The sequence below is a fragment of the Phycomyces blakesleeanus genome (genome assembly GCF_001638985.1).
Source record: "Phycomyces blakesleeanus NRRL 1555(-) unplaced genomic scaffold PHYBLscaffold_18, whole genome shotgun sequence".
Classification (NCBI taxonomy): Eukaryota; Fungi; Mucoromycota; class Mucoromycetes; order Mucorales; family Phycomycetaceae; genus Phycomyces; species Phycomyces blakesleeanus.
Window position 1 is genome coordinate 837,094 of NW_017265151.1, and position 12,360 is coordinate 849,453.

General features: G+C 35.5%; 4 protein-coding genes across 4 annotated transcripts; 1 reads left to right on the forward strand and 3 right to left on the reverse strand.

Annotated features, from left to right (window-relative positions):
• Positions 1-708: 708 nt before the first annotated feature.
• PHYBLDRAFT_95526 (hypothetical protein) lies at positions 709-1,105 on the forward strand (the record flags this gene model as incomplete). Its single annotated transcript, XM_018443912.1, has 3 exons — positions 709-822; positions 885-968; positions 1,046-1,105. Coding segments are annotated over 3 exons (258 nt in total), but the record flags the coding sequence as incomplete, so codon positions are not given.
• A 1,156-nt stretch (positions 1,106-2,261) lies between these two features.
• PHYBLDRAFT_69528 (hypothetical protein) lies at positions 2,262-3,386 on the reverse strand (the record flags this gene model as incomplete). Its single annotated transcript, XM_018442109.1, has 4 exons — positions 2,262-2,347; positions 2,490-2,708; positions 2,750-2,995; positions 3,059-3,386. 4 exons carry the CDS (start codon positions 3,384-3,386, stop codon positions 2,262-2,264), a joined length of 879 nt encoding a protein of 292 aa, XP_018288675.1.
• Positions 3,387-4,371: 985 nt separating this feature from the next.
• Positions 4,372-7,568, reverse strand: PHYBLDRAFT_69527 (hypothetical protein; the record flags this gene model as incomplete). The annotated part of the gene is made up of 7 exons (XM_018442108.1): positions 4,372-4,552; positions 4,623-4,731; positions 5,014-5,518; positions 5,626-5,657; positions 5,906-6,298; positions 6,382-7,061; positions 7,537-7,568. The coding sequence occupies 7 exons, from the start codon at positions 7,566-7,568 to the stop codon at positions 4,372-4,374; spliced, it is 1,932 nt and encodes a 643-aa protein (XP_018288676.1).
• A 2,032-nt stretch (positions 7,569-9,600) lies between these two features.
• On the reverse strand, positions 9,601-11,778 carry PHYBLDRAFT_182449 (hypothetical protein; the record flags this gene model as incomplete). The annotated part of the gene is made up of 1 exon (XM_018438621.1): positions 9,601-11,778. The coding sequence occupies one exon, from the start codon at positions 11,776-11,778 to the stop codon at positions 9,835-9,837; it is 1,944 nt and encodes a 647-aa protein (XP_018288677.1). The 3' UTR covers positions 9,601-9,834.
• Positions 11,779-12,360: the final 582 nt, after the last annotated feature.

The following is a 12,360-nucleotide window of genomic DNA, read 5'->3' on the forward strand; positions in this document are numbered from 1 at the left end:
GAGTCTCCCGCTAGTGAGACTCAGAATGTAAACCAGGATCATGATTCGCGTGATGCAAGTCCTGATAACAAGCGCTCTGAGCGTCGTCGCAGTCGCAGCCGCAGTCGTAGCCACAGTCCCTCCCGCTCCCGTTCACGCTCTCCAACTCCCGTGCGCCGCCGACGTGATCGCACCCGCAGCCGGTCTCCTAGACGTAGTCGTTCTCCCAGACGCAGATCGCGTCGTCGGTCTGTATCGCGCTCTCGATCGAAGAGTAGAGATCGCAGAAGCAGAAAGAGGTATATCTGTAGTATTGCATCTTTGGTACATCTCTGACATCTTTAACTCTAGTCATAGCCATTCCCGTCGTCGAAGCCCGTCACCTCGTCGAAGCCCATCGCCTCGTCGCAACCGTTCGCGCTCATACGAAAGACAAAGAAGGTAAGTGCACACAAAGTCAACGAAGCATCATGTACACACATGATATTTATTTCTGTGTGTACGTATTTCTTTTTTCTTTTTTTTTCTTTCTGTTTTTTTTGTGTGATCAAGTCGTAGGGAAAAAGATTTTCATGGAACTAGAGTAAGGCAATTTCTTTGTTTCTTTATGTTATCTAGGCTTGGTAATTGTTAATCATTCAACACACGCACACACATACACACACATGTATATATTTGTGTATATATATTCTTCTGTATTTTATTTTTTTGTAGGACGCACCTGAAAAATCCAATATCCTTGGTGTATTTGGATTAAGTTTGAGAACAAATGAACGTAATTTGGAGGAAGTTTTCGAAAGGTTTGGAAAGTTGAAGAAAGTGACAGTGGTTTATGATCATAGAGTAAGTTTAACAAACAGGACATTTAATGAGAAACGAAAAGAAAAAACTAATTGAATTTATAGAGTAACAGATCGAGAGGATTTGGCTTCATTACATTTGGTTCAGTGGACGAAGCTGAGCGTGCAAGAGATGAGACAAACGGATTGGTAATAGATATCCACACATACACACAACTATTCATTGTAGACGAGAAGTAATATGTGTTAAACCTTATTCTTGGTAGGAAATTGATGAGCGTAAGATTCGCGTGGATTTCTCCATGACCCATCGCCCACACACGCCCACACCAGGAGAGTATATGGGAGAACGTCGTCAGAATGATCGCTCTAGAGAGCGACGCCCACAGCGTATGAGACGTACGCGTAGCCGTACTCCTGAAAGACGTGGACGCAGCCGTACGCCCGAGAGACGCAGACGGTATCGCTCCCGAAGCCGCAGCCGATCATGGTCTCGCTAAAATTTACTGGTGTGTGGGATGTTAATAAAACTTCACCCAATTGTGGACATATTTTACGTTTGGATTCTGGACAAAATAATAAGAATAGTAATATTGAAGAGGTAGTTAATGGAACAAAAAAAAAACAAAAAAGCAAATCAAGTTTACTGTGTATCAGTCAGTATTTTGATAATACCCACATATTAGAAGACTAGTAATTGCTGTGGCTGAGAAATCAAAGTTCATACTTGCTATATAGTCTTCAGTTCCTTTTTTTTAATTTTCTACCTTTATGATTATATCGCATTAAACACTTTTTTCTTCTTCTGTAAAATGATCAACATTTCAGTGAATGTAATACAACAGATTTTTTTAATAGAAAAAAAAAGGGAAATTTCATTCACAGGAACTGGAACTTTAACAAGGGGAATTTCGATAGTTTTGCTTGCGTTATACAACAACTATCAATTCAATTATCACATCAACCCAGCTAACAACATTATAACTAAAATATACAATAATGAAGTAGACTGTGTCTGCACGGAATGCTTATTTAGAAAGAAATGCGCACAGACCCCGACTTATTGAAAGAGAAAACGGACTTTTTTTTGTACATTTTGTTTAAGAATTACTAAAGTGGTACGTGTGTGTATATGTGTGTGCAATTAATCCCGTGACTGGTATTTCTAATTCCCGGTATTTTAAACGGGAGACACAGGATTTTTAGGCCAAGCAAAAGAAAAATGTGCACTACTAAACTGTTCTTGGGTATAGAAAATTGTAAAGGACTAATTCACAGACCTTTGCTTATAGAGTATATAGATATATATAATCAATTAAAGCCTAATTATATTAGTGGTTTTTTTAATTGACTTCAAAAGTGTAGATTGGGTAGAGCGATGGATACAGTATTAAGGTGATACTACTAGAGAACTTGGTTTTTAGTCCGAAGATTGAGAGAAAGAAAGTTTAGTGTCAATTATTTAAGTTGCATAGCTTACCCCTAAGTACGGAGTGTCTTGCTGCTATGCAAGACATAGATTAATTGAGTCATTGAGGCTATTGGTTTCACATAAAATAACACTGATTCTGGTATTAAATAATGTAATCTGTAATAACATCAATACGACTTGCCTGGCCATGTGATCTATATTCCATAGAGTATTACAAGGTTTGTAGTTGAGAACTGGATGGATCTTCACATTGGAGTCGTCAAGTTAGTTATATTTACTCTTTATATGACATCCGGAGTATATTTGACTCGCAAGATACTCATCGATCATAACGACACATTTTGCCGCGTGAGCTTGGTTGTGTCTAGTCGATTCGATGTAATTTAGCAAAGTCGCTCTGAATCTCTTTGTTGACCGAGCTATGCTCCCATAGAGTTCACTAAGACGAGCAGTACCAGACGCCACCAAAGTAGGCCTTTTGGCCTCACCATTATTGTCTCCAGGATCCAAAGGTTACCGTCTTTGATGGCTTGCTTACTGCATCTTGGCACCTCTTTCTCTCGGTATTCCCTGCTCCCTGTAAACAGCCGCTTACACATTTTATCTAGTGCCTTCTTCTTGTTTCTATAACAATGATATCTGAGCTCTCTAAAGCCGGTCGAGTAATAGCCTTTGATTGTCTTAAAGTTCCGAAGTATATATCGTAAAGCTTCATTGAATCGGTTCCAGCTACATTTCCTTGTTGACAGAGTGTTATAAATCAAGCCGCGTGCATAAGTATTGCCTTAATCATGTTTGACTTTTCTTATGATAGCAGACTTGAATCCAGAAAGCTGGTAATATTCACCTGTGGAAGCTTTACGTATTCTATATCTTTTCCTATTTTGGCCACCACCAGTTCTAAGACTGTCACAAGCAACAGAAACATCGTGAACTCCAGGATCAAGTCTATATATTGTAGCAGTACTTAAATCGATCTTTGTAGCAATACCAACAAGTGCCAAAGAGTCTTTAGCAGCACGAACAGGCCGCTCATAAATTAATTCCAATGCAGTATCAACGGTACAAACAGCGCTAGTGAAGTTCTTGTCTGATAATGATTTTCCATCAAAGCCACTTCTTGACATAAAGCCAATACAATCCATATCAAAGAGACTCCAGTATATGCCTTTCATATCTTTACTGGCCGCCACTGATGGTCTTATTCTAGATTTTTAGACTACTCTGCTAATGTCTTTAAGCTTTTTTTTTTGGATATATCGTTTCTGGAGACTGTATATTAGTAGTATATTGGAGAGGCAGACGTTACAAAGATCAGAATATAAACTTCGTGTCCAAAGACGAAGATTTGTAGCCAAAAATCAATCTTCAGACTAAGGACGAAGATTTCTAGTATCTTAGCTATCTAAGTCAAATCTAAATTGACACCACTATAGTAAATATAGTAAAGATACCGACGACTGTATAAAAATACATATCCAAATTAGACGTGAGTAGGCCTTGCTCATTGATTTGTGTAGATATAAAGCCAAAAACAAAACTCCTTGAAAAATAAAGTATCTAGTATTTTTGTTTTGCTGAATAAGCTATCGGTACTGCACTTTTACTATTGTCTTTTTACATTAGATTTGAGCTCAAACCAGATTAGACTTGACTGAATTAATAATGCCATACTCAAAAATCAAAACAAAAATGTTTTTAAATTATCAGACGAGGTAGACCGGTTGTCCCCATTGGAACAGTTTAAGAAGCAATAGCCATAATCTTCTAAGAAAGAAAAAATGTTTGTCTAAGTTTTAAATATTTTATTCTTACAAATATTTGATACTAAAACAAAAACAGACATAACCCATACAAAAGTTGAAAACCTTGGTTTAAATAAAATAGCAATAATTGCACTTGTTGTTTAATTTCTTTTTTTTTATTTAATACCCTGTATACTCATCTTCTAACATTTATGATAGTGCTTCTTCCTAAAGACTCTTGTATGTTTTTTATACTGTTATTGATTTAGGTATTCACTGCCCATTTGTCCAAAGTTATAACACCTTTTCAAAATTCTATAGTTGACTTGATATCTAGAAGTTCTCTTGTCTGAATCCAATTTCTATATGGTGTGCCATTTTATCCTTAACTTTAGATATTTCTCTGCTGTTTAGTTCAATTGGACAGACAATTGTCATCGTATACAGTATATGCATAATAAAATGGATATGGTGATAATAAGAATGTTTCTGACATCATTGAATTATTTAAAATCTCTGATGTCTTCGAAGTCTTTAAAGCACCTAGAGCCCTTAGAGCTATTAGGGCCTCTATAACCCTTATACCCATCATTACCCTAATAACCATTGTACCCCTAATAACCCTAATAACTCTCATACCCCTCATACTCCTCATACCCCTCTTACCCCTCGTACCCGTCATAACCCTTATAGCCTTTATAACTCTTAAAGCATCTAAAATCTTCCAAGTCTCTAAAGTCTATTGAGTTTCTAAGGTTTTTAATGCTGCTAAATTCTTTGAATTATCTGATATTTTTGATATATTCAAAGCTTTATTTAGTAGAAAAAGAAGATTTTCATCCATTTTTTTTAAATTTAAATAGCAATTTAATTTTCAATATTATACATTTTTCTTAGTTGATATGATTTAAGAAAAAGAAAGTAGAAAAGTAGGGTGCACCTTTTTTATAATAGACAATTTTTGAAAAGAGGACATTTTTTGGAATTTAAGTACCGATTCCAAAATAGTATTTTTAAAGTCAGAAATGTGATATTTATTGATTTAATCTCAGCTTACGATGAGATTTGTGAAGCTTTGAGAATTGTTTCACGATTTCAAATGCATGTTCAGCATCATGACCAAGACTGTAGGCATTGATGTAGGCAAAACTTTTGTGGAAGTATCTTCGAATCTTTTCAGGGACATCATCTTCTGGTGGGCAAACACTATCCAGAAATGAATTGATTTTTCTATTCAATGATTGAAAAGAATAATCACATTCACGTCGTGCTTCTTTCTTGGCTGCTTCCCAGTATCTTTCGATCCAATTACATTCACAGTGGTATTTTGGATACAGTTCAAATTTGTGTCCACTGCCTTCAACTATTTCTTCGAGTGCTGATTTTTGGTTGGCAAAGTCTGGTTGTCTCTCCATAATATGGATTGTACAACATCTAGAATCAGCTGCCGCGACATTATTGCAAGAACGTTTTAAAGAGTATCTCTCTGCTTCGTTTCTATACATAGAACGTTGCTGCAATATGCCGCGAAGGCCAATGAAATATTTTTTGTATTTTTTATTCTAATTATGAATAGTTTATAGACACGTCTTTTAGAATAAAGTGATCCCTTATTGTAATTGTATAAATTATGTTTCTATTCGGATAGGATTGTATATAAATCACTTACTTTATGGAGCCGAGACTCGATTACTTCATATTCTTTAAGTTTTTCTTCATTACTCTTTTTTTAAAAAAAAACTTTTTGCTGTTCTGCATAGTCGTATTGCTTTCTGACATAAAATGAGCTGTCACGAAATTTTCCCTGGCCTGAGTCACTGTCTTTTACTTCAATTGCACACAAGTTCATGTTTTGCTGCTTTGATCAAAAAGAAAGACAGCTACTGCATTTGGGTGTATGGCATTGAAAAGAGGTATTATATCTGTAAGCTGGGCACACATATGACTACTTTTCCAATAGCCTTCGTATTGAGCTCCAGGATAAAATACCACTCGCGAAGTTTTGTACTGGTCTCCTACATATCCTCTCATTGTTCCATGACAAGGGCATTGGAACTCGGAGATCATTATTGATCTACCCTCAGACTTTGGCAAACAATAGCTTTCACCATCTTCCACCCAGGCGTACTTTTGATAGTCATTAGCATAGAATGTACTTTCGTCATGTGTGACAAATACATGCTGTTTGACACCTTCTGGCAATTGAGGATATGACACAAGAGAAGGTGTAACATTGTCATATTTCTCAGAGTATTGATAGTATTCCATCATGCATTTGCTCCATGCATTTCTATAAGTAAGCACATCCTCGCGCTCATGCCCATCAAAGTATACAACTTTTCCTGTAAAATAAACATAAGTTATATTAATGTGACATTCTATTTTTATAGAGAAAACCGCATTCTGGTTTTCTATATTTGCCTACCTAAATGCTTAAAATGAAATCCCCAAGATATCAGCTTTCGTCTTAGGCAATCTGTAGACAACGGCTTAATTGCACTACCTTCGATCTCTAACTCATCTGATAGTAAGCTGCTACCAATGGCCTTAGGCAGAATGACTTCTTTCAAGTGGACTGAAAGTCCAGCAATACTTCTTTTAGCTCTTGGCTGACTTCTGAACCATTCGAGTATTTGCTGCTTGATGTCTTCATCATCAAGAACAGAGACACGTTTGGCATGCTTGCCTTGTGCACCAAGACTGATTCGTCTAGTCTCCAAATACTCCTTTGCATGTTGGCGAATCTTACGGGCTCTGTACCAAGTAGATTTTTGCTTGTATACAATGTCGCTTGCAAACTTAGAAGCTGCCATTTTCTTCATGTCCGTATTGATCAAAGCATATAAGTAATGATATGCTCCTTCGTACTTTCCCATCTCTGCTACACCAAGTTTTTGCTGCTCTGAAGTCGAACTGATGACAGGTACTGCGAACTTTGACAAGTCAATGATTGCGTCTTTTACTCTGCTTTTGAACTCTTCCTTTGACTCGACTTCATCCGCACTATCACTTTCTTCATCCAATCCAATTTCTGTCTCAGCAGAAGAAGAGTTTGCGATAGGCAAAAAAAAGGAGTCAACTCTAGCACTTCCTTTTGCTGCTTCTCTTTCTGCCTTTTTCAGTCTACGAACATGTCGAGATGAGTTTGATGAACGATTGCGACTGTATTTTCCATTGAGAGCATCTTCAGCTTTTTTGGTCCAAGAAAGTCCGAGATTTTTGACATCACTGCCAGAAGATTCCGAAATCTCGGGGGTAGGATCAACTTCCTTTCTAACTAACTCTACACTTTCGCTCTGAGAGTGAGAAAGACTTTTAGCAGCAGCTTTTTGAGATAAAGCTCTCATTTTAGAATTGATTTTTGGCATTGTCGATTGTGTTTTTATCAGGAACAAATTGTTTTTTTTTAAAATAGATTGTCTTATTTAGTAACGTTTTATATTATGTAAGTTGATAAAGAACTCAGTTGGTTATATTATTGGTTGAAAAATGAAGCCATCATTTTGGCCGCACTGCTTAAACACTGAGATGTTACCTTGTTTAAAAAAATATTTTTGCAGAAAAGTAGTAGATGTCTCACCGCAGAGAGTTTCTAAATAGCATTAAGAGCATATTAAAGCAAACAGAACTCAAAAATATTAAGATCCCAGAAAGCCTTTTGGCTTTCTAGTTTTATTAATAAAAAATACACACTATAAAAAGATACACTATACGTTACACAAATATCAAATTAAAACCCAGTAAGCATTATTATTGGCCAGAAAATGAGGACATTTTTTGAGCCTCCCTGCTTAAATATCGAAACTTCATCTTGCTTAAAGTTTTTTTTTGCAAAGAAGTAAAAGAAGTCTCACCGCAGAGATCTTGTAAATAGTAAAGCAAACGACTCAGCGGTAACAAAATTCAAAAAAATTAAGATCCCATAAAGCCTTATGGTTTTCTATTTTTACATATAAAAATTGTCGATTATAAAAAAGGTACACCCTACTAGCGTGGTAGATCATTTATCGTAAGTTCAATAGATAGATTATGATACTAGTTTTACGCGGCTTATAATTGATATTTTTATTAGATACTTTGATATCAACACTGGATTATGTCTATAACCATTGAATATTTTCCTACATACCGGAGTGATTATTTAAATCCGAGATATATATTTAGCCACTATTTTATCTATCCAATAAATATCTTATTTTAATACCCCCAAAAAACACAACTTGTTTAAATAACTTTTATGTATCTAAAGCTCATATCGACACTATGTATTATTTATTTCAGCACAAATAGTCACGTGCCATTTGTATAACTGACATTATTTATTTTTGCATAGCTATCTTGAACACTTATTTAAACGTTTTGTATATTATAAAATCATCGATCCAAGTAAAGAATATATCAGGCATATGTACTGATATACTATAGATTTGGGATTATGATCTATAAAATAGTCCATATTTAAACATATATATTAGATATAATAAACCCTGTTAACAAATATAACACCTCAACTTTTTTATTTATTTTCTCTACTTGTTTGTTTAAGCTTGTTGTTCGATTAAAATTCCAATATCACAACTACAAGAGAACTCTGATACAACTAAAAAAAAAGATAATGATACACTAGGGGGTAGTCGGGCAAATTGTTGGCTGGATCACCTAGCTCGGATAACAAGATCAAGTACATAAAATAACTCGAATTAGATAGTGCCTTGAATTGCGCGACCTTCTTTGCATTGTTTCCAAGAACTTGACTTTTTAGGGATTTATTATTATAGTTAAGACGATCATGTTGTATGAAAAAGAGTTATAAAAAATATCTTTTTTTTAGTAATAGGAGAAGATAGCTCTATTCACTATTTTATCAAGGTAAATATTTTTACAAGTAAGTAATAGAATGCACAGTTTTTATTTTTATATATATAGAATTATTATACAGATTGGTTTATCAAATAATTCTGTTTCGGGTATTGGTATCTTGAAATATATCTATTTTAGTTAATATCTCCTTTACATTTTATATCTAATTTTGGTGGCTCTTTATGTATATATATATATATTAACTCTTTTTTTATGGTAAAACTCACAGAATCAAAAGCATTTTATATCTCTTTATCCTTCTTAGTTTCATCCAAAGTTCTGGATTCATGTAATACAACCATTATGTGTCCAGTATTTCGACCAATAAAATTTCTAAAAAATTTGAGCAGCGAAGTATTATAAAAAAAATAACCCGAATGGCTTCTTCAAACTGGCATGTTTATGAGCAATCGATTTAATCTTTGCTGCTTATTTTTTAAAAATAGCCTCTCATATCCATAATGCTTATTTTTTTTTGAGATGTGGCTTTAAACAAGATAACAGTCGGAATATAATGAATGATATTGAATGAAGGTTTCGGATTCCAATATGAAAATTTAATATGATTATACTAGCGATAAGGGACATCTTTATATATAACCCACTTCATTTTTATCAAATTGGTACACAGCACCAACGACAAAGTACGTCAAAGTAGTACAAAGCTAACAAAACACATGTATTAAGCTGGATGTCAGAGGCTCTTGTTAACCGCTTCAATCGGACCGTCAATGGCTAACGTTAAAAAAGATCTATTGATCGTATTACTCATGTTGATTTTCTTGTTCTGAGCCGGCGTTTTTATTGTACGAGATCAGATATGCGAGATGCTGTTCAATACATTATCTTGGCTCGACTACTATCTATAGAATTCGGATATCTCGTTAGAGTCCTTTACGAAAATAAAAATTTTAGCTTTTCATTCTAACATAAAACTTAAAAATTATTATTTTTCAGCACTCTAATATAAACTGTTGCTGTTATTTTTGTCATTGTAAATAGTTTAGAGGGTATAGTCTCAGTGCAAGTCATCAAATATATTTTTCATTGACAAACCGTCGTCGTTTGAGGGTTGGTTGAGGCTGAATTCAGTTACGTTTCCACATTTCCAAGTGACATAGCCGCGATCAAGATCCAACTTCCAGTTGTCTTTGGTACTCTCTTGATTCCCGGTATAATAATCTTCAGTCTTTTCGGCTAGACTCCTTTCATACTCAAAGTTGGAAAAGTATTTCTGGGCGTGTTCTACTTCTTCTTTTGTCAGAATCCATGCTTGAGTTGAATATTTCGATTGAGATATATAGCCGTAAAACATGTAGTACCACTTTGAAGAAAGGTTACTCCCTGAGTCATTTTCATTTAGTGATACATTGTCCGTATTTGCTTCGCGAAAGATTCGATGTCGTAATAGTAACTTCGGCTTGGTTTGGTGTTTGGTGGGCTCCTCTGCTTTTTGGTGGGTCGTGTTCGATACAAACTTCAAAATGTTTATATTGGTTCTAGGATCGTTCCCATATTCTGAAGTATTAAAGCATATACTCGTCAATTGAATAATATCAAAGTCAGTGTACGACATATCGATATAGAGGTTTCCTGTCTTTGGGTCAACTGGACCCGTGATCCTTGAGCCATTCAGGCGCATGTGTTTCAACCCTTGGCACCGAAGAGATACATAGTCTAGTACATTAGCACTGATTTCCATATTTACAACATCTAATATCTGTAGATTGTGTTTAACGGGACTTGCGGGAGTACTCGGACTGAGAATGAGTGATTCGCTGGACATGTTCAATTTCTTCAGGACTGGGCAGTGATCTAGGAGAGTGTCTAATTCGATGATTGCTCGGTGTACACCAATAATTAATTCGGACAAACAAGGGTATTCTGTAAACTCTTTTGTAAGTACCCATGGATCATACGGACTGAATCTGGCATGAATATACAATTTGGCAATCGTTTTCGAGAATGCATACATACACCTTTTTATGCGATTTTCAAACGTGTTCGTGTGAGTCTCTACGATATCAAAACAGCAGTGCAGATGTGTAAGAGGAACATTCAGAGAACAAAAGAGATCCCAGAATGCGATTTGGGCAGGCTCTGCGTGACGTTCTATAAGTGCCCGCACTCTTGTCAGACATGGAAATCCAGACAAGGGATCTTTAAATATAGATGTGATTATGTCTTGGTATTCGTCTGGATTGTAGAAAGTATCAGATCTTCTGGTTCCTTCAAAAAGCATTGTTCCAATTGTATGTAAATTAGGATATTTTTTGACGAAATAGTACAACCATCTATGGTCAGAATATATCTTATTGGGTTGGAAAAGAACCAGGGAAGTTGCTGGTTTCACATTGGCAATATTTAGCAAGTCGTCTGGGGAGAGGTTTACAAGGTCGATAGATAATGATAAGTATTCGAGTTCTGGTAGGCGTTGGTGAAGAGTTTCGATCGCTTGAAATGTAAATGTTGGGGAGCCTATTGCTCTAGGTCTCGTAACCTCTAGATGTGTAAGACGTGGTAAGCACGAAAGGATCGCTAAGAATTCTTCTTCAGGGTTAGGAACAGTGATTATATCCAATCCAATCTTCAATTCTGTCAAAGATTTCCAAAGGCTCCAGTCTGTAGTATCTCCAAAGTTAAGTGAATTTAGAGTTACTCTTCGAATCGTAAGGTGTTGTATATTCTGAAAGTGTCGCTGAAGGATAGAAAGTTGTTCGTCGTTCACTTCGATCATCCCATCTAAGATCAATTTTCGTATATTCCAATTTGATTGTTCTTGATCGTCAGAAGAATATACGGAAATAAGACATATGTTATCTAATTTTGGCTGGCGGTCAATTACTATTCCGTCTGGTGCGAACAATTGGTGTAGGTCGCGCATTGTATTTGAAGGAGTCTGGCGGCTTTTATGTTTTTTGGGAAGTAGATTTGCGACATGAGCAAAGATTCTGGATGGCATGATGAAGAAAGAGATGAGCCTTGACCAAGGCAAGAAACAGAGGCTTATAAGGACATTAAACGTGTGTAAATCTCAAGGCTGTAAACGGAAATAATCTAATATATCGAAATCATATGGATACACAGCGTTGAAACAGGTGTGCATGAAAAAAAAAACATGGTCAGCCTATGTTTGGTGAGTAATCCATGGCCTGTCATTCTGCGGGGTGAAAACTTGGCTGTGGTAAATATAGCTATCATAACCAAAGCTATAATTACGCAACAAATACGATATATAGCTTTTTATGTCAATTGTTTGATACATAGCTATTAGAACTAATACTTTTACATATATTCAAGAAAATAGAGTTGAAAACACAATTTAACAAAAGCAACAATATTAATAATAGTCTATGGTGATTGTAATGTGATCTAAATTCCAAAGAAAAACTTAAATGAGGTTTCATAATGACAAGTATTGTATGCTAATCACTGTCATTCAATATGAATTCATTTGTTTTAAAAAATAGAATAAAAATAAAATATCAAATACATGTGTATTTTGAGTGGTGCTTTTGCGTCATCATGTTTACAATAACGTAAT